This window comes from Lagenorhynchus albirostris, chromosome 15 (assembly GCF_949774975.1).
Source record: "Lagenorhynchus albirostris chromosome 15, mLagAlb1.1, whole genome shotgun sequence".
NCBI classification, from domain to species: domain Eukaryota; kingdom Metazoa; phylum Chordata; class Mammalia; order Artiodactyla; family Delphinidae; genus Lagenorhynchus; species Lagenorhynchus albirostris.
The window spans coordinates 53,364,157-53,386,421 of NC_083109.1; the positions used below are offsets into that span (position 1 = coordinate 53,364,157).

The 22,265-nt window shown below is 43.3% G+C and overlaps 2 protein-coding genes across 10 annotated transcripts in view; one reads left to right on the top strand and one right to left on the bottom strand.

Moving 5' to 3' along the window:
* GLYR1 (glyoxylate reductase 1 homolog) overlaps positions 1 to 12,178 on the bottom strand; it is a 36,451-nt gene extending 24,273 nt beyond the window's left edge. For 4 of the 5 annotated variants that reach the window (XM_060124949.1, XM_060124947.1, XM_060124948.1 and 1 more), the window contains exons 1-3: positions 12,082 to 12,178; positions 11,006 to 11,042; positions 9,770 to 9,849 (exon numbers count right to left, since the gene is read on the bottom strand). In XM_060124949.1, coding sequence (XP_059980932.1) covers positions 9,770 to 9,849; positions 11,006 to 11,042; positions 12,082 to 12,119 — 155 coding nt within the window. In that variant the 5' untranslated portion in view covers positions 12,120 to 12,178. The remainder of the gene's footprint in view (positions 1 to 9,769; positions 9,850 to 11,005; positions 11,043 to 12,081) is intronic. The other variant, XM_060124945.1, reaches the window with a different exon arrangement.
* Positions 12,179 to 12,286: 108 nt separating this feature from the next.
* Positions 12,287 to 22,265, top strand: part of UBN1 (ubinuclein 1) — a 48,697-nt gene continuing 38,718 nt past the window's right edge. For 4 of the 5 annotated variants that reach the window (XR_009535307.1, XM_060123158.1, XM_060123160.1 and 1 more), the window contains exons 1-4: positions 12,287 to 13,000; positions 17,487 to 17,774; positions 21,285 to 21,371; positions 21,930 to 22,025. Coding sequence is in view for 4 of the 5 variants with exons in the window: in XM_060123158.1 (XP_059979141.1) it covers positions 17,526 to 17,774; positions 21,285 to 21,371; positions 21,930 to 22,025 (432 nt within the window). In the remaining variant the exon portion in view is untranslated. The remainder of the gene's footprint in view (positions 13,001 to 17,486; positions 17,775 to 21,284; positions 21,372 to 21,929; positions 22,026 to 22,265) is intronic. The other variant, XM_060123159.1, reaches the window with a different exon arrangement.

Sequence of the window (22,265 nt, forward strand, 5' to 3'; positions counted from 1 at the left end):
GCTACGAGGGCTAAAGAAAGGCAACACCTTCAAAAATCTGCTGCTTCTACAAATGTCTGCAGCCTTGGAGCCTCTATTTGTTCATAAATGATTGTACCCAGGGCTCCTAAACCACACAAAACTTGTGACACATTGGAACAAGGGCAGTAGTCACAAAAGGAGGCTTTTAAAAACAAGATTCTACTTGAGATTAGAAGAAACGGAACATACTCTTCCGATTTTTAATTCCTACCACCAATGCAAAACACATGAAAATGAAAAAAGCCATCAACTCTGGAATAACTGGCCTACCATACTAACCTGCATAAATCTGCCCCAGCTGGCTTTTGTGGTTTCCCTAAATGACATTCAGTTTCCAGAACACCAGTAATAATGGAGAGAAGTTTATAGGCTTGGCAAGGTAAGAGTTGATTTACATATTTTACCATGCAATACTCAAAGGTTTCATAGCATAACCTTCAGAAAAAGTGGGTCAAGTCAAGGATATAGAAACTAGGCTATCGCACTAACTTAGGATTCTTTCCTTTAGAGAAAGCTAGAGAATATTCACTAATAACAGTAAAAGTGCTAACCTCTGCACATAAAAATAGAGCTACCAACCCAGCAACAGCCACCTGTGCTTTGAGTGGTTGTGCTAATGGCTGTGATGATGGGTCTGCACAAACACAATCTCTGGAACATCAGTCTGCAAACTAGGACTAGGCATGTTATCTATGGGTAAACAAGACTAGAGAGAATAAAACAGTGAACGGGCACTCAGACGCTGGTCTTATTGCACAGGGTTCCAATGAGATGAAGTAAGCAGGTACCCTTCTAGTGACCAACTCATCTTGAGGTTTGAAATTGGACACAACAGACCCAATGGGTCTGATCTACAAGGAGGAAAAATGGAATTAAATTTTGACCCTACATTATTTAGCAAGTGCATTTACAGCATTTCTAAGGACAAACCACCAGCACAGTCAGAAGAAAAGCCAGACACACCCTGAAAAGCAAGTCAAACTTTCAGATTAAATAGCAGCTCTAAGGTGACACAAGTATCAGTGATGAAGCTTAAAGACCCACAGTCCTCAGGAGAAGCCTCCTCCCTCTCCGAGCTTCAGGTCAGAAGCTGAGACCTGCCCAAGTTCCTAGCATAAGAAAGACGGGGTGGTTTTCATCAAGCCCCTTGAGATGGGACAAGAGACTCTAAGAATCCCTAACTCCCTCTTCCTCAACCCCCTCACATGAACCTCTGATTCAAGTGGAAAGGTGAGAACATCTGTGGAGGAAGCACTAATAAATCCATGCCCATCTGTTAGTTGAAGCATTTTAAGTGCATTACTGACTTCTGCCAGGAGAACAGTACAATCAGTATTCACTCATCCTGGGGCTTCCCTGGTGGCGCAGTGGTTGAGAGTCCGCCGGCCGATGCAGGGGATATGGGTTCAGGGATACGGGTTCGTGCCCCGATCCGGGAAGATCCCACATGCCCCGAAGCGGCTAGGCCTGTGAGCCATGGCCGCTGAGCCTGTGCGTCCAGAACCTGTGCTCCGCAACGGGAGAGGCCACAACAATGAGAGGCCCGTGTACCGCATTAAAAAAACAAAACAAAACAAAAAAACACTCATCCTAAATAAAGACTGGCATTTGAGATACTAAAATTTTCCTCTTATGACCATCTTTGAAAAGTGAAAATCATTTGCTAAAAGAACTGACAGTATAAATATGACTTCAACACGATAAATGCAAGAAATGTTAATCTACTTAAGAAATCAACCTCTTGTTGGAGAAACATCCTGTCACGTCAGAAAAACAGTAAATAAAAAGCCAGCCCACTGGAGCCCTAGGAAGATTATCTCTTGAAAGCAAGATGAATTGAAATTCACTTTGGCCATCTCAATAATTTTCTCTCCGAAGGCTATATTGCAAAACTCTGTCTCCTTAAAAAGGGCAAGCTTGAATTTCAGCTGGAGCTTCAATAAGCCCCACTCTCCATCCACTGAGGTCCATCAGGCGGGGCGTGGCATGCAACTGGTGCTCAATAATCACCCAGTAAATGACAACTCCTAGGCACCTTCAGAGGGGCTGGATTGCTGACCTCTGGGTTAAATAATGTATGGTTGCAGAGGCTTTTTGTAGTTTTTGCTGTTGTTTGTATGTTTTTAAAGTGACTGTTCTGTTTCTTTGCTTGATATAAGCTGTAACTTGTGATTTCCCTCTTAACGAGCTCCCAATGCCTAGATGGAGCTGTACCTTTTCCAACCAATTTGCTGTGGGCTGGGAAGTCAAAAAAATCAGGCTTAGTCAAGTTGTGCCTAACAAACCGGCCTTGCTTCTATATACAAGGAAGTTAATTACACATTGTTTGTAGAAGTAAATGCCCGAAAACAAGCTAACTGGCAATCAGTGAGATCATTACAAAGAATGAAATGGAAGGTCCCTTAAGATACTTGGCTAAGTGGAAAACAGCAAGATACAGAACAGTGTGTGTAGTATGCAAGCACTTGTGTAAAGACGAGGAAAAAGGAGCATGTAACTTCATGATGATGTGCAGTGTCTCTGGAGGGACTCGCCATAAGAAACTAGTATAATTGGATGCCTATGGGCCAGAAACCGGGTGGCTGAGGGATGAGGATGAATGAAATTGTTTCAACGGTTTCCAGCTTGATTTGCAGGGAAACCATGAATATCTATTATTCCTAAAAAACAACATATCAACGATAAAGGCCTTTGCTCTAGCACATGGGCTACCCTGACTGCCCAGAGGGTTCTCCCCCATGACTTCCTTGTGTAGGTCTGCTCAGGTGGGTAGCTACTGCCTGGCTGACTGTGTAACAGCACCTGTAACATGGCCAAGAGCAGCAAACGTACGCTGGTATTCTGATACACCTCCCACAAATGCCTTCCATTTGAGAATATAAAACTTCCACTAAGCCACCTTCCGATTATACACTCAAAATAAATTTAAAAAAGTCACATTTTCAAACACTTCCATAATTCTGGCCTGCTTTCCCCTTAAATTAAAACTAAACTATGATATCATAGTAAAGAAGCCAGTCTATGAACAATCTCAAGCACCCTCGTCTATGTGTCTCAGACTTCACAGCAACAATAACCTGAGCGGGAGAGAGAGAGTACACACACGCAAGCATAGCCCACAGGTGAGAACAAGGATGAGGTCAGAGATGTGTGTTCACCTCTCCATCCGGATTTGGGGAGTACTGTAGTACTTCACAAATAATTTCTATGCTTGTCCCATACCCCCTTAAACCAATGAAAGAGGCTGAGGATTACTGAGGTGTTACAGGTCCAAGTCTAAGCTATTCAGAAATCAAGACACCCAAAAAAATGCAAATCAAAAAACAAAACAACCAAAAAAGCCATAAAACAAATAACTAACAATTTCAGTTAATTTCAAGCAACTGATTATCATACAGACATCAACAAAGACTTGCAGGGACTTCCCTGGTGGTGCAGTGGTTAAGAATCCACCTGCCAATGCAGGGGACACGGGTTCGATCCCTGGTCCGAGAAGATCCCACATGCCACAGAGCAACTAAGCCCGTGCGCCACAACTACTGAGCCTGCGTGCTGCAACTACTGAAGCCTGTGCGCCTAGAACCTGTGCTCTGCAACAAGAGAAGCCACAGCAATAAGCCCACTTGCCACAACCAGAGAAAGCCCACATGTAGCAATGAAGACCCAACGCAGCCAAAATAAATTTAAAAAAAGTTTTAAAAAAACCCCCAAAAAACAAAGACTAGCAGAGAAAACAGAATTAGAAGATTTTTGTTTCCAAAACTTGAAAACATTCCCAAATGCTGCATAAGGCTCTCAAGCTGCACTGCCAATACCAACATGGCCAGCCACTTCTTTTCATTCATGACACCTGTTCCTGGGGTCCACTGCCTCAGCCACGAAGGGAGGCACCTGTAGGACAGGAGCTGCTGTTGGCGCTGGGAGGGGAGAACCTGCTCAGAGCTCTCTAGGATAACTACTGTCCAGCTCTGGCAGAGGGACACTGCTGGCTCACTCCAAATACTGGAGCAGTGGCTCTCACTATCTGCTTGGCTCAATTCTCCAACCACTGCATGTGTTGGATGCAGGGAAAGTGGGTCAATCAGGTGCCAGGTGAAAAGAAAAGGGGATGCTCAGATGGTTCCAATCTGCTATGCTTCTAATTATGAGCCACAAACTTTTCTAGAAGTTACTTCATTTATTATTTGAAAAATTTTTTTGGCCACACCTCAAGGCTTGTGGGATTTTAGGTCCCCGACCAGGGATTGAACCCAGGCCCTCGGCAGTGAGAGCGAGGAGTCCTAACCACTGGACCGCCAGGGCATTCCCTCTAGAAGTTACTTTAGCACTCACTCAGACACCTCACAACCAGGCTGTCCCACCTTATATCTAGCTTGATGTAAAAAGTACCTCAGGCTGGGACCTTGGACATCTTATCACTTAAATCCTTGTTTCCCGACTGCTACAGAAACTCTTGTTTGGAATTTACCCATTGTTTGCCCACGGTATTCTTTGAACTGGTTTGTTTCTGGTGGTTTTTTGAGCACCTGCAAACTAAATGAACTCCCTCTATTCTGCCATTCACGGCCACTGATGAAACTTTTAAACCCTGAGCTCAGTTTCTACCCTGATGAGCAGCCACCTGTTCGAAGTGGGCCATCATGTACCTGAGACTTAATCTTTTGATGTGGTCATGTGGTGGAGTTGGCAAAATTATACTGAAGTTATTTTCCCCTCTGAATTTTTGCGAAATAGAAAAGGACTGTGGGCAATTCCCATGTAGCCACCTAGGCTCAGCTGAATCCAGCTATCTTATATTAAGTCCTTCCCCTCACAGGGGAGGCTGGTTGGGAAGGTCTATTCCTCGCTTCCTTTTTGTGAGGGGGAGCGAAGTCAGGAACGAACTATGTCGCCATCCTGGTGACATCACCCCCGGCCCTCTCTTCCTGGTTCCCTCTTCCAGTGGGAAGTCAACATAATTTGCTAGATGTTTTGGAAGAGGAAGAGAGAAAATCAAGTTTCTAAAAGATTGAAATCACCATTTATCTTAAGGAGCTGCCCTTTTTACTCTTTAATAAAAGTCCCTGCTTAATATAAAAAAATCACATCTCTCTATATTTTCATTAAATAGCATGTCAGTTTTGAAACTGAACATCCCTGACTGAATCCTATGTTCCTCAGGAATATAAGAACAGCCTCACTGGGTCAGAACATGTCCACCGAGGTCAGGGCCCAGTGACCAACGGAGCCCCTAGAACATGCCAGGAGCACACGCCCCTCTCCCTGGCATCAAGCATTAAATGTGAGGTAGAGTCCAGCCTCTGCTGTAGCCACTTACAGCTTTGCTCGTAAAAAGTCATTCTCATCCCTAAAAAGTCCACTTGCATTTCCTGTCTAAACCACGTCTCACATAGTTCTCCTTATATATGTCCTAAACACAGTCACACAACATTTATTCTACTCACGGTGCCCCTTGTCAAAACACCTGAGGATTTATGAACAAGTCAGTGTTTATCTCTTTAAGGCCGCTCATTATTTCACCAGTTCTGATGGTGTTCTTTTCTTGGTCTTTGCTTTTTCACATTAAAGAGTCCTCTCTTTCACCTGATTCAGTCCCCTTTCCCGATGTTAACTAGTTCCATCAGATCCCATTAGAATGATAGACTAGACAGCACATAGTACTCCTGGTGAGGCACGATACAGTTTTTACATAAAGGAGGAACGATGTAAAAATAAGAAAAAGAGTAACAAGAACAAAACAAAACCAACCAAACAGAAAAAGGTGAAACAATGTACTGTTTTGTGTTCAATGCCTTTATGGTCAAAACAACAGGCCTGGCTGACATCCTTAGGAATCTCCTACTCTCAGATGCCTTTCTTTTCAAACACAGATCCTCCCCACTCTGCCCTACCATGGGCAGGGTCTGTCTCTCTCTCTCTCACATTTTCCTTACTTAAAGCCACCTGCTTCTAATCAGCTTTTTCTTTTGTAACAGATCTATACCCCGACCTGATGTTTGTTGAACACCTGCTCTTGCCAACCAATATTATGAGTAAGTGATGCTACTTCTTCGTAACTACAAGATGCTACTTCTTCGTAACTACAAGATAACCACATGTTATCCCCACATGTGGACGAGGACAAAGAGTCTTAGAAAAGTGAAGCAGCCCGAATCACAGAGCAGGCAAAGGTGGTATCTGAATATACATTAGGCTGGTAACAAGCCAGAGCTCTTTCCCCAAAGTAATTCACTGCTACCAAACAATCTGGAGATTTTGCCTTCAGTTAATACAAAGATTCTAAATAAAGTCTGCCTAACACTGATCACTAAGAACCCTTCTCCCTTTAGAGACGTACTGTAGATCCTTAACCTTTGTTTCCTTTCATGAAGGCAACCGCTTAGCCACAAAAAGTTAACATGTTCCCTGATAGCTTAATTTTTAAATGGTTTTTTACAAACACTATCAAGGAGGTTTAGAAGACTAAAGATATTATACCTAGCCACAGCTGTGTATCCACTTGCTTATGAATCTCCTCAAAGAACTTTAGTTAGAAATCACATCATCACCACCACCAACACGTTATTTTTGTTCCAGGAAACTCATCCTTTTCACTGGCTTCAAAGGTTTGCCTGGTTGAGTGCTTGAGTGCTGAGATTCCCTCAGGTCCAATTTCCTGTGTCCTATTTGTAGTATTTTGTGTACATAGGGACGACAGTTTATTCTTCTAGCCTTCTAGCATTTAAAAAATTATCATAAAAACACAATAGCTTTCAGGTCACCTGTAAGCTGCTTAACTCCCCACTTTCTATGAGGTCCCATTTGTGTTTCAGACTTGCGTACTTCTTCATTTAGCTAACCAAGCTGGGCCAACCACGTTGCCCCTGTTCTCCCCAAGCACAAGTTCTTTACCTCACGCAGGAAGGCTCTCTCTGTCCACACATCCAACTTAACTCCCAGGGGTTTACAGTAGCCCCACTGCCTGGAATGCCTTTACTATTCTTGCCTGTCCATATTCTAGACATCCTCCAGAGTTTGACCTAAATCCCATCTCTCCAGCAACCTTCTTTGACCTAGCTGTTCTCTGCTGATCTCTTCTTGTTCTAGAACCCTTTAACAATAATTCTACACATCGCTCATTCTGCACTTAATCCCATCTAAAATGTTTACGTCTTGTCACCTGAGTTTATGTCTTGTCCTGAGTCCCTGGAAGACGGGGACCACAGCATTTGCTTTTCTGGAAGTTCCCTTTGGTGTCCAGCAATGTGGAGTGTGGCTCCACTTGTCTGCATCCAGCCAATCTTTGCTGTAAATTCAAGGCATTACCAGAACATTCCCTCTTCCAGATTGTCTCTTGCTCTCACAGCTCTGGGTCAGTGACTCCCTTGAAATATTGCCACCAAAAGGCTGCTTAGTTAGCTTGTGACAAGAACTGGGGCTGGGTATGTCTGTATATGTTTTTGGTGAAGGTAGACATGCCATGCAAACTCTAAACCAGGGTAAGCACTCTGACACATAAGCTTGCCAGTGAAAAATACTGTTGTAAGAGATTTTCCTATGGAATATTATATATCGCTTTCTAGAAATGTATATTTTAAATGTTGGTATTAGATATATCAGGAAAGTCACAGACATTTTTCAAACCCAAAGCTACGTTTTCCTGTAAGAATCATAAATAGAAACACAACTACTTAAATCAAACCATCTAGCTAGACCCAGGCAATCAACTTGATGGAGTGATGAGAAAGCTAAACAAGTTGCTGGAAACTCAAATACACATTCTTTGCTTCACTGTGACTTCTTATATGGTCTATTGAAGAATCTCAAATTAATAGTCCTGATTTCAACTCTAAAACAGATCTGGTTAAAAAGCTTTACTGTTACAAAAGACCCCGAACAGCCAAAGCAATCCTGAGACAGAAAAATGGAGTTGGAGGAATCAGGCTCCCCGACTTCAAACTAAACCACAAAGCTACACTAATCAAGACAGTATGGTACTGGCACAAAAACAGAAACATAGATCAATGGCACAGGATAGAAGGCTCAGAGATAAACCCATGCACATATGGTCACCTAATTTATGACAATGGAGGTGAGAACATACAACAGAGAAAAGACAGCCTCTTCAGTAAGTGGTGCTGGGAAAACTGGACAGCTACATGTAAAAGAATGAAATTAGAACACTACCTAACACCATACACAAAAATAAACTCCAAATGGATTAAAGACCTAAATGTAAGACCAGACACTATAAACCTCTTAAGGATTAATCTCCAAAATATACAAATAGCTCATGGAGCTCAATAACAAAAGAACAATCCAGTTAAAAAATGGGCAGAAGACCTAAATAGACATTTCACCAAGGAAGACATACAGATGGCCAAGAGGCACATGAAAAGATGCTCAACATCACTAATTATTAAAGAAATGCAAATCAAAACTACAATGAGGTATCACCTCACGCTGGTGAGAATGGCTGTTATCAAAAAATCTAGAAACAATAAATGCTGGAAAGGGTGTGGTGAAAAGGGCACCCTCCTGCACTGTTGGTGGGAATGTAAACTGATACAGCCACTATGGAGAACAGTATGGAGGTTCCTTAAAAAACTAAAAATAGCACTACCGTATGACCCAGCAATCCCACTACTGGGCATATACCCTGAGAAAGCCATAATTCAAAAAGAGACATGTACCACAAACGTTCACTGCAGCACTATTTACAATAGCCAGGACATGGAACCAACTTAAATGTCCATCAACAGATGAATGGATAAAGAAGATGTGTCACATATATACAATGGAATATTACTCAGCCATAAAAAGAAACGAAATTGAGTTATTTGTAGTGAGATGGATGGACCTAGAGTCTGTCATACAGAGTAAAGTAAGTCAGAAAAAGAAAAACAAATACCGTATGCTAACGCATATATATGGAACCAAAAAAAAAAAAAAAGGTACTGATGAACCTAGTTGCAGGGCAGGAATAAAGAGGCAGACATAGAGAATGGACTTGAGGACATGGGGTGGAAGGGGAAGCTGGGGCAAAGTGAGAGTAGCATCGACATATATACACTATTGAATGTAAAACAGTTGGCTGGTGGGAACCAGCAGCATAGCACAGGGAGATGGGCTCAGTGCTTTCCCATGACCTAGAGGGGTGTGATAGGGAGGATGAGAGGGAGGCTCAAGAGGGAGGGGATACTGGGACATATGTATGCATATGGCTGATTCACTTTGGTGTACAACAGAAACTAACATGTATTGTGAAGCAATTATACTCCAATGAAGATTAAAAAAAAAAGGCTTTACCGTTAGAACACTAGATCAAATCATCTAGTTTTACAAGAACAAGACTAAGCAATTACTTTAAGATGAATGAAATTTTAGCTTTCACTGCATACCTCATGCCTGAGCTACGATGATAAACAGCCATTAAAAGAGAACCAAACATGGCCCTGATAAAAGGAACTGCCTGTGGGGTTGGGTAAAGAGACGTGAGAACTGATCTCAACGAGGTTATCATATTTGGAAGGTGGCACCCCACTTCCCACCTGACTGACATTGTCACTGGTCCCAGGACAGCTGCCCAGGACAATTTCTGGGAGATAAGAATAGCACCTTTTACTTAGGTATGAAGCCAGAATGATATGCCATTCTTACAGACTACAATGAGACTGAACTAGGATCCATAGAATATTCACAAAGCAGCTTCAACCCAGGGCAACTCCCAAACGTAGGGAAAGTGAAACTGTTGGTGAGCACTACTCACTGATCTTCTGTTCCAAAAAACTTTACAAAGAAGCATTTCTTCCCACGCGGTTTCTTTAAGTCCTTGGGTGGGTTAACAATCTAGGGGATGAAAGGGAAGAAAAAGGCTTTTTTCCACAGGTATAAGTTGGTAAGAAAAAAAATAAAAGAAGTACATCTTAAAAATCAAAACCAAACACAGGGCCTAGTTTCTGTCCAAATCTGTCACTTTTCTACTGAGATATGTGGAAATGTGCAAATATGCCAGGAGTTCCCTACATCTACTATGATCTACAGTGTTCAGCAGATACAATATACCTTTCACTAAAATGACCCTGTTTTTTTTGTGTGTGTGTGTGGGGTACGCAGGCCTCTCACTGTTGTGGCCTCTCCCATTGCGGAGCACAGGCTCCGGACGCACAGGCTCAGCGGCCATGGCTCACGGGCCCAGCTGCTCTGTGGCATGTGGGATCTTCCCGGATCGGGGCACGAACCCATGTCCCCTGCATCGGCAGGCGGACTCTCAACCACTGCGCCACCAGGGAAGCCCGGCCCTGTTTTAAAAGCAGTTAAAACTAAGGCCAACGTCATTACCCCCTGCAATGTGAGCCTGTCATCACTGAAGAAATATAGAGAATACTCTTAAAAATACTTCTGTGCAGGAAGAGTTGAGACAGGTAACAGCGACAATGAAGAACAACTGAGGCACTGAAAATGCCATATTGCAAAGAGACAGTCTAAAGACATTTCCTGGGCTCCTAGCAAGAATATAAAAACAGAACATTTGGAAAGCTATGAGGGATCGCCTCATGCAAAATGTGGAATGCCAACTTCTGCAAAGATGCACTGGAGTAGCACATATGGTAAAATGGAAAAAAGATTTAAACTTAGTTGGGACAAAAATACTTTGACTTTTCACTAACCTACATTTAGATTTTTCTTCCTGGAAAATTTATTTGCTTCTCCTTTTGTTAGATTTAAGTGCAAAGCTAAATTCAAGTTAGAATGGATTTTCAGGATTAAAAGACTTTATCACAAACCACCTCTGATTCAAAAAATAATAACTTACTACAGATTAAAAGATCTGGTTTATATTATACTGCCGTTTCTAAATAAACTGATACTAAAGAGAAAAAAATTCCGAGTGTTATTTAAATAAGTCCAGTTTAACTCAATGCTAGAAACTGAGGGGGAATACATCTTACATTCTCCCCTTCCTCAAACCCAACTTTAGACGTCTTAGTAGCAAGACACTCACCTTTCCCGGCCAAGGAGGATACCGGCCAAGTTTCCCCCTAGAGAAAACAAAGAGAGTCAGCATTTGCCCTGGAAAAGCCAGTCCATCTTCAACTCACTCAACATGCAATTTATTTCCCTAAATCTCCACTTCCACCCTCAAGTGCCAGAAGAAAAGCTGGCAACCCGGAGTTCTTAACGTGACTTCCACAGCTGGGCCCAAGAGGCCCAAGTCCCTCAGAAGTGCAATGCAAAATTGTAGACTTATGTGCATAGGTATGGGCATTCTGCTGGTGAGAAGAAACACAAAAAAACAAAACCACCAAGAGTCGTTTGTCTAGAGCCTCTCCGTGACGTGACGGGGGTGGGGGGCAGTTCGCTCTGTAAACACAGACTTCCCCTTACAAAGTCTGGTTTAATTCACCAGCCCGGCTTTGACAAATGCTTATGGAAGCCCTTCCTCTGGGTCGAGAAACGAGCTACGCAGCTCGAGGGAGGCGGCGACAGTCAGTCTCGGTTCGGGCGGTTGTCTGGGACACAGAAGCAGACCACGAGAGGCACCCAAGAAGGTACTGGTCACTGCCAACCCTTCGGTTGTAAAGGAAAAGTCCCCCTTCCATTTCTTCACAGGGCAGCGCCAGCAGTCCGGTTTCGACACCCCCGGCTGAGCCGCCGGCACAGGTCAGTTTCATCGCAACGCAGGTTTCGACGGGCTTGCCCAGACGAGATGGCCCCGCGGGCTCTTCGGCTTTCCTCCTTTCCCGGGAGCCCCAGCCAGACCCCGAGGCGAGGACCGGGCGTCCCCCGGAGCCGCGCGGCGCCGGGCATTCCCCGCCGCCAGCGTCCGGGTCCGGAACGCAGCCCTACCCCGGCAGCCTTGGGGCTCAGAGCCGGGCCCGCTGCGGCCACCCTCAGGCTCAGTCCCCCGGGGCCAGGCTGCCCCTTCCGCCCGGCTTCGTTCCCAGCGCCGGCATCTGTCTCGCCCTCTCTCCACGACCTGGAGCGCATAGAAAAGCAGCCTCGAGGCGGGCCGTGCACCTCACGCCTAGGGAAGCAGCTCCCCGCGAACCTCGCTTGGCCCTGGCAGCCCGGACTCACCACACCAAATCGCCGAGCCGCAGACTCACAGCCGCCATCTTACCACCCAACCACCGCCGACGCACGGGCCGTCGGGAACATCAGGTCGCCCCGGTGCCGCCCATTGGAGTGAGCCCGGTCACATGACGGGGGCCGGCCGTAACCGGCCACGCCGCTGCCTTGACGTTACCGCGCCCGTAGGGGCTTATTGGTCGGTCTAGCAGCACGTGACCCGGGAGCAGCGGTCTCCGCGCGCCGGATCCCGGAGACTCCCGGCTCCTTCCCCCTCCCTCCGGCTTGTGACAACGAAGCGCCGCGGTCTGAGGCGGCGGCGACGGTGCGGCCGGCCAAACGAGATAGGGAGCCGGCCCTGCGGGCGCCCCGCCCCCGGGCCCTGGCCTCCAGCCCTCTCCCCCTCGGCGCTTCCGTTACGGCCGTTACTCCCTCGCCGGCCCCCGGGCGGGCCGTGTTGCCGCGCCGGCAGCTGCCCTGACGGACTTCAACGCGGCCTGGAAGACAGCCTCCGCCCGCGTCCGGGGCCCCGCACCTGGCGGGCTCTGCGTGGTCGCCCCCGGGCGGTGGAGCGCGCTTTCTAAAGGCCGGCGTCGGGGGAGTCGCTCCCAGCCTGCGTCCGCGCCGCAAGTTCTCCAGGGGCGAAGTGCTGCCCGCCCCGAGGTTCCGAGTTGCCTGGCCGGCGTGGAGCCGGCGTCTCTCCGCTTCCTCTTGGGTCGGCGCGGCGGCACGGCCGGCGAAGCTCCCCCCGGGCGCTCGGGGACCTGACCATGGCCCGCGGCGCAGGGCGGCCGCCCACCGGGAGGCATGGCTCGGGGGCCGGCCGCTAGCGGCGCCGCAGCCCGGGCTCCCGGGCCGGCATGAGGACGGCCGCGGGGGGACGAGTGCGGCCCGTGGGGGTGTAGCCTACGTTGCGCTGGTGACAAAGGTGCGTGTGTTTGTCGGGACCGGGCTCTCACGTAAGCCTTGTTGTAGTTTGACACTTTTAGGGAAGTTGGGAGCAGGCAGTTGTGACAGCAGGAAGGCAGATGCTAGGCGTAGTTTCAGTACGTTAAAACTAAACCATTGAATGGGGAACTGTGAACAGCAGTTCAACACAGCGTCTGCCTGAACGTCAACATCCTAGGGAGAAAATAAAAAAAATTTAAAGGTCCCAATCCCAGTTCCAGAACCCAAACAGTTAAGTCAGGTGTTGACTTAACTTAGAACCGGACTTTTCTTGAGTCACCGCCTGCTTGAAAAGGTGGCAGGTCCACACGCCGTTTTCTATGGGCGTTTTGTTATACGGAGACTGGTTGTAAGCGGGTTTTTAGCGAACTGGCTTGTCCGCAGTCTGGTTTCTCTTTGGAGTTCGGTTTCCCTGAAGTACCGTCAGCTGTTTTCAGGAACTGTCATTTACTGTTAACTATTTTGTGTTTTTTTAAAGACGAGTTGATCATTTAAAGCGTATTTAAGTTTCCAGGATATACCTTAATAAAATTCAACACACTCTCTTAGTTTAAAAATTATTAAATTTTGAGGAAGGATACTTTAATGACCTCATAAAATACATGAATCTTAAATCAACTTCACACTGGATCTAGAGACATTTCCGTTAAGAGTCAGGAACATGGTAAAGAACATATTGTCTGATATCCTGGCAGTTCTAGCCAATGCAATAAGACATGAAACAAAAATAAAACATAATTTTTCAGAAAGGAGAAGACAAAATTCTCATTTTTGTGGATGATGGGACGGCCTGTTTTTAAAAACAAAGTTAAGGGAAAACCATTAAAATAAATAAGAGTTCCTTGAACAGACTAATTACAAAATCAGCATAAAATTCAGTTTTTCTACATTTCACCAATAATCATTTTGAATATATGATTAAGAGGATATGTAACAACAACAAAAAGTACTATTCCTGGGAATAATCTGAGATGGAAAAGGAGGCTAGTATTTCTTGGATAACATCAGTTGAAGGTTTTTAAGAGGGATGCTTTTGTTTGTAGAATACTGTACTTTTATTTAGAATTAATGGGGACTTCCCTGGTGGTGCAGCGGTTAAGAATCTGCCTGCCAATGCAGGGCACATGGGTTCGAGCCCTGGTCCAGGAAGATCCCACATGCCGCGGAGCAACTAAGCCCGTGTGCCACAACTACTGAGCCTGCACTCTAGAGCCTGTGAGCCACAACTACTGAAGCCTGTACACCGCAATTACTGAAGCCTGCACGCCTAGTGCTGTGCTCTGCAACAAAGAGAAGCCACCGTAATGAGAAGCCCGTGCACCGCAATGAAGAGTAGCCCCCACTTGCTGCAACTAGGGAAAGCCTGCACACAGCAACGAAGACCCAATGCAGCCAACAATAAATAAATAAATATTTAGAATTAATGGTCAACTCATTAAAATCGAGTATTTAAATGCTTAGCTTTTTTAAAGCCTTTTAAGCTTTGTCGACAAATCTTTTATTTGTAAATCTAAGAATGTTTACATAAAAATAAATGTTTGATTTTTGACAAAGTTTCAATTAAGGCAACAGTTTAATAGATTAAATTCCCGTAAACAATGAGCTCTTTTTTACGAAATTAAATTCCCTTAAATGTTTTACACAGCATTTAAAGCTTTATATGCTTGTTCTCTCAAATACTTCAAAATTCTAAAACAGTGAACTTGTAAATCTAGAAGTTAAATCTTTCCAAGGACTTAACTCTTTTAAGTCTAATAAATGTGTAAATGTAAGTCAGGTCTTTTAAAAGCACACTTTCAAATTTAGTCTAATAAACGTGTAAATGTAAGTCAGGTCTTTTAAAAGCACACTTTCAAATTTAGTTATATTACCTTAAGCATTTCAAATTAAAATTGTAAGTCTAACATCATTCATTAAAATGTCTGATTCTCTTAAATGTTTGAAATGACTTAGTAACAAGCAACAGCGATTATCACGATGACTGTAAAACTTAAATGAAAATCTAAGTGTTAATATGCTGTAGGTTTGATTTACTTTATTTTCTAGTCTTATTTCTGTATTTTCGCAGGCCTGCAAAGTCACTTACACAACCAAGAGATGAATTTTTACCGTCTGGGTTGATTGAAGTTACACTATCTAAAATTTGGGATGAGATAAGGTTACATTTTTAAATTACTGCCTAGTCAAGGGCAGGGACCTAGTTCCCACTTCTAAGATGACCTTTCTGCATCCCATCAGTTAACATGCAGATTCTCTTCTTACAGTGAGAGTTTGCCGGCATTTATGAGTAGGGGACCTTTATGCCTTCACATTCACCTTCACTTTGCCTGCTTTTATGAGTGGGGGGACCTTTATGAAATCCCTTTCAGCTGGGATTTATTTCCACAATTCAGAGAATCACGACTGTTGTGGGGGCCTTGAAAGTTTCTTTTAGGGGAATTTCTTTTGACATCTTAGTGCATGATGGTCTTTTGCATCACCAACCTGTTTTGCTGCCAGTTGCTTTGTTTTCTATTTCAAATTATTTTAACTCTTCATTTTTAGATGTTTTACTCCCTTACTTAGTCTTATAGATCACAATTTTATGGTCATGATAGAAGAAGTGAATATTGTATGTATACAGATACACATGATGTATATGGATATGTAAGATATATATAAATCTTCCTGAACTAATTCACATTTATGATTCATTTACATTCAAAATGCAGTGAGCTTTTTTTTTTTTTTTTTTTTTTTGCGGTACACGGGCCTCTCACTATTGGGGCCTCTCCCGTCACGGAGCACAGGCTCCGGACGCGCAGGCTCAGCAGCCATGGCTCATGGACCCAGTCGCTCCGTGGCATGTGGGACCTTCCCGGACCGGGGCACGAACCCGTGTCCCCTGCATCGGCAGGCGGACTCTCAACCACTGCGCCACCAGGGAAGCCCGCAGTGAGCTTTTTGGGGAAATTTATCAAAGTGATTTTTAAATTGATCTGAAATAATTAATAGGCTAGAATAGCCAAGTATTACTTTTAAAAGAATAATAAAAATGAATCTTTAAGTTGTTGAAATATACCATCGAATTTTTCAAATCAGTGCTGTACTGGTTCAGGAATCTAGATACTAGATGGATATAACAGGATGCATTTCAGAAATAGACCTTAAGATATTAAAGACATAATGATATATGCCAAATCAGCAGGGAAAAGAGGAATTATTTGGTGATTGATGCTGGGGAGAAACCAGGTTAGGGCCTCACCTCTCACCTTATAGTAAATTCAACTTGGATTAAAGAGTTCAATGTGAAAAATACATCTATAAAACAAGAATGGGTAAATTCTTCTACAAGTATTATTTGGTTGGAGGAGGACATTATAGGCATAAAAGAAATGGAAGAAGCCATAAGGGAAAAGAGCCTAGTTTTAACTGCATAAAAAGCTAAAATTTCTTTCAACATACCTCACTCTATGCAAAGTTAAACAGTAAATAGCAAAGCAGGAGAAAGTATGAGAGCTATGACAGGCATTACGTATTTATTATTTATATATCTATAACAAGTCAAAAGCCCTTACAAATCAATAAAAAAGCTGCGATTTTTTCAACCATTCCCTTAATGCTGGATACTCAGGTTGCTTCTGTCATTTTTCATATACAAACAAGGCTACAATGAATATTCTTATTTATTGGTGTGGTAGAATGTGGGTTTTAAAAGGTAGGACACAAAATTACACATAAAGCACACACACAATATATAGTGTGATTTACATGTTTATATTCTGTAAATCCTTGGAATTCTGTAGTTCACAATATACTTTGATCATTTCCAAGCAACTTTGAAGGTCTTTGGCCTGTGATAATTTGTCACTTTGCTGAGGCCCAAGTTTGGGTGGTGAGAGGCTGGTGTTCAGAAGTGAGCCTAGCCACACTACTTCTGAGACAGTGGTCTTACTTATCCTGGGGTAGGCAGCACTTCTCTGAACTGATAAAAACTGTCATTGTGAAGAATGGCCCTACATGAAAGTAAACTGCTGGTGATGAAAATAAAGAGGTTTTAAGACAGAGGTTATTCTCAGCCAGAAGTAAAAAAAAATGTATTGGATAAATTAAATGAAAACCAATTTTGTCTAGGATTCTTTGCAATTCTGAGGATTCTTTAAGGCTCTATCAGCATGGGTTCTCTAGTGTCAAGAATCTAGTGAATATGCATAGAAAAAAAAGACTGGAAGGAAGTATGCTAAACAGTGATTATCTCTGAATGATAGGATTTGGGGTGCTTTTCATATCTATATGAAATTTTTTATATTTAAAATAAATAGTATTTAAGAAGAAAAAAGCAGCAAATGGTAGTTAAGATAAATTTAACAGTCATTCTTCCTGACAGTGAAATTTTTTTTTTAAACTTAAATCTGTATAACTGAACAAGAAAAATCACCATTTTTATCATCTCGGTTTGACCTGGCTCTTCTTTTCAATGTTAACAGAAGCCATGCAGTGACACCTGTTAAGACTTGTTGGTAGCCATGTCGGAGCCCCACAGGGTCCAGTTCACCTCTCTCCCAGGTTCTTTGAATCCTGCATTTTTGAAGAAATCCCGGAAAGAGGAGGTTGGGGGAGCAGAACAGCATCAGGACTCTGAGCCCGCTGCAGCAGCTGTTCGGATCACACTTACCCTCTTTGAGCCAGATCACAAGCGCTGCCCAGAGTTCTTCTACCCAGAGCTGGTGAAGAACTTACGAGGGAAGGTGAAAGGACCTCAGCCTGCAGACAAGGTATACCCCAGTGACCCCAGCTCACTCTGCAAATCTAATGCTCTGGGCAGCGTGTGTGGATGGGGCTTCCAGAGGGTGGAAGCAGCACTAGAGAGGCTTTGGGCTCCCCCACAAAGCAAGCACAAGGTCTGCTGGTTTTTCCTCTGGTAGGAACGGATAGAATTCTTTCTAGAACCATTCTCCTGATTTATGCTAGAGAAAATGTATGGCACATCCAAGGCTAATTTGAATTATGGCTAACTAATATGAATAAATAACCAGATTTTTTCATACCAAGTCTATAAATGTTACATGTAAGTGTGACCAGTCCCTGGCTTTTCCAGTGCTGGAATTTCATGCTAGACATTTCTCTTTTCCAAGGGAATCTCACTGTGCCTAATATTAGGGCAAGCAAAAGACACAGCCTGCTTATCTCTTTTGAAAAGTAATATTCTGAATAGTTTCTTTACCTGGATGGATAGAAACCTATTTTTGTGGGTTTTGTTTTTGTTGGGATTTCTTATCCCCCACTCCCCACTGGAATTGGGCAGCCTTTAGGGCTTTTGAGAATCAGTTTGATTTTTAAATAATTAATTAATTAGTTAATTTATTTATTTATTTTTGGATGAGCTGGGGCTTTGTTGCTGCGCACGGGCTTTTGCTAGTTGCAGCGAGTGGGGGCTACTCTTCGTTGCGGTGCGCGGGCTTCTCATTGCGGTGGCTTCTCTTGTTGCGGAGCACGGGCTCTAGGCATGCGGACTTCAGTAGCTGAGGCTCTCGGGCTCTAGAGTTCAGGCTCAGTAGTTGTGGCGCACGGGCTTAGTTGCTCCGCAGCATGTGGGATCTTCCTGGACCAGGGCTTGAGCCTGTGTTCCCTGCTTTGGCAGACGGATTCCCAACCACTGCGCCACCAGGGAAGTCCCAGTTTGATTTCTTAAATGTTTTTTAAACGATCTGTTTATTTTCTTGGCAGACTTGTTTTACTTTTTTAGTATGGAATGTTTCAAACATGTACAGTGTAGAGAGAATAGTATAATAACCCCCATGTACCCATTACCCAGCTTCAGTTATTACTGATACTTTGGCAATTCGTTAACATTGTAAAAATTTTTTATAAACTTTTTAACTGAATTATGTACATGAGAAAAGTGCATATATGATAAACATACAGTTTGATGGATTTTCACAAACACCCATGTAATCTGCACCTGGATTACAAAATATAACATTTTCCAGGACACTAGAAACCCTCCTTCTGCCCTCCCAAAATACTGCCTCAGCCCTCAAGGGTAACAACTGTTCTCATTTCTAACAGCTGAGATCAGTTTTGCATGTTTTTGTATTTCATATAAATGAAATCATACAGTTTGAGTAGGAGCTAGGTCAAGAGCATTTATTTATAAGCACCTACTGTATACCTGTGTGCTAGGCTGGCCTCTGAGGGAAAGGTGAGTAGGGTCCTGCATTTGCAGCATTTGGATCTCTAGAGTGGCTCTCAGTGAAATGGGGATTAGGGTAGTACCTGGCTCACAGTGTGTCTGCGGGGTGGGGGTGGTGTGGTGTGTGTGGATGAGATCATGCAGGTGCATGATTTCTAGCAGATTGCCTCAGAGCCAGTGCTCCAGCAGTCTAATCCATGGTTGTGCTGTTTGGGGTGAGTGCCTTTGGTTAGGATTATCCACTTTTCTTTACTCAGATAAAAATGTGTTTCCTTGGTAAAGATCTGATTGGCTGAATGGAAGCCAATTCAGTCTGTGCCAGGGGTCAGCCTGTTGTATGAGGGCCAGTGGTCAGGATGAGAAAAAGTAATTTCAAATCCATTCATGAACTCTTTTCCAAAGTAGGAACAGGATTTTCTTCCTTGAGAGGAATAAAAAGTAGCAGGGATTGGTTAAGGTATTTATTTACGGGCTCAAACCAAATTAGTAGGTCAACTGAAATTAGAACTCCAGTGCTCTGATTTCACCTTTTTGGGGGTTCAGATGCCCTCCTCAATTGCAGAAAAATGCATGGGGCTTACACAGAGAACTTTGGATCCAATTTCAGGGGATTCACTCCTGGCCTTCAGATTCAGAACTCCTGAATTACAGTGTCTACTCTGCAGTGTTTAAAGCACAATGTAATCTGACACATTCATGTATTAACTCACTTAGCATGTATATCTTAGAATGTGAAGGCACTGTGCTGGATGCTGAGGACTATGTAAATGTGGGAAAGTTGCTGTCCCAGCCTCACAGGAACTTTGCGCTCTTGTAGATGTTTTAGGAGAATTACACCAGCACAGGTAGCAGAAGTCACAATGTGGTAATGGTTTAAGTCTGGTACAAATACAGGCCCCGGAGGGCTTAGACAGAGAGGAGCTTACATTCCAGATGCTGTGTTGAGACAGAGCTGGACCTTCATGCATTCAGGAAATAGTGGATGACTGCTGTTTGCAGGGCATTAAGGAGTATGCATTAAATCCAGCACTGCTCCAGGTGGGTAGGTTTTCTTAAAAATTATTTGAACCACTTAGGTTACATATGATCAGTGTAGAAAAATTAGAAGATACAGACAAGCGGTTTTAAAGACCACCCATTTATGATACGTACATGTTCTGTAATGTCCCATTGTACGTGTGTGTCCTAAATCGTTTAACTGATCCTTTATGGGTAAGTGGAGTTTCAGTAGGCAGAGATGGGAGGGTGAGATGGGAGAATTTTGTTTTCAAACAAGCATCTGATCTTTAGTGCTTTTGGACTCCAAAGTCTTAAGTGTATTTGGTACAGGAGTTTTTTATTAAAATTAAGATCCTTACCATGGAAGCTTAAGGTCCAACTCTGAAAAATTTTCTCAAGAAAAATGTAAGAGTAAGTTTATGGAATATAAATAAACTTTGGAAAACCGCATGAAAGTATCTGGAGGGAGTATTAAGATTGGGAGGGAAGGGAGATTATTGATCCTTCAAGATAAGCTTCCAAGGAAAGGTAATGCCATGAACTTGGGTTTGACTCTTCGTAGCTCTGAGAGAAGTGCAAGTTCATACCACTCTTCTAACCAATAAGGCTGAATAGCTGTCAAGAGCTTGTCCTATGCTCAGTGGGTTCTTAACCTTTTTGAGCCATTGACTTCTTTGGAAGTCTGGTGAAGCCTATGGACCCCTTCTTAGAATAATGTTTTTAAATGCATAAAATAATTTTTAGGATTACAAAGGAAATCAGTTATACTGGAACACAGTTCTACATGGGTTGAGCATCCCCTGACTAAAGTCCCTTTGCCATATTTGGAGCCCTACAGGACCTAGTGCTGCGTGCAATGGGCGATTGTAGGCATTTAGTCAAGTTCTCTTGAATCTCGTGAATGGAAATTTCACTTTCTTAAACAGCTAAGGTAAACACTTATGGGAAGGTAACATGTATTCTACCTTGTCTTTTCTGAAAAACAGTTGTTTTTATTATGCAATTTATAGGTGTTGAGTCAGTGCAGGCATTAGGAATAGCATTGTGGGAATTTTTTTGTGACTCCTATTTTTGTGGAATGGTCTCTTTACAGAAGAAAGATCTCTCGGATCCTTTCAATGATGAAGAAAAGGAAAGGCATAAAGTGGAGGCCCTTGCCCGGAAATTTGAAGAAAAATATGTAAGATTTCTCTATTGGACAACAAAACAACCTTGTTGGATGGGAGAGGTTTTCAGACATTTCCATATTCCTTTAGTGGTTTATCATCTAATCAACACTGATGTGGAAACAAGTGTAGACCTTGGAGAGAACAGAATGAAGTTATTAAACAAATGCATTAAGATAAGAAAACATACGGCAGGAACTCGTGTGGAGCTAAACGGATGAATAAGAAGGGGCTTTTACCCTTAGAATTTATCCTGAGAATAAACGTTTTGGTGCAAAGCATATGACGCCATTTAGTTCTTTCTTCTGTCTTAGGCCACTCTATGCATTTACAAATCTGTCCTATTTTGTAAGGTCTTCAGGGAATGAGGTTTTGGAGTGTGTGTGTATGAGACTGTTCCAGTGCTTTATAACCTTTAGTCATTAGCTGATGGGGTTCAAGGCAACAATTAATTCTGTGTATTAAAAAAAACCCTGTGACCCTAGACCTAAAAGTTTGTTAAAAGGGTAGATCTCATGTTATGTGTTCTTACCACAAGTACAAAAAAGCATGTGATCAATTTTAAATTTTAGGGTGGAAAGAAACGTAGAAAAGACCGAATACAGGACTTGATTGATATGGGTTATGGTTATGATGAATCTGATTCCTTCATCGATAACTCTGAGGCGGTAAGTACTTAATGAAACCTCTGAGACTACCAGAACCACTGCACCCTAGCATCTATCGACGGCGCCTGGAGGCTGGGGGTGGAGTCAGAGTGGATGTACCCTTAGCACGAGGAAAGAGCTGCACTGAAGGGAGAGGAAGTGACACCTTGATCTGGGCCTTGGTTTCCTTTATGAAAATGGTGATCAGAGATGTCCAAAACACCTTCTAACTTGGACATTGGTGATTGACCAGAAACATTT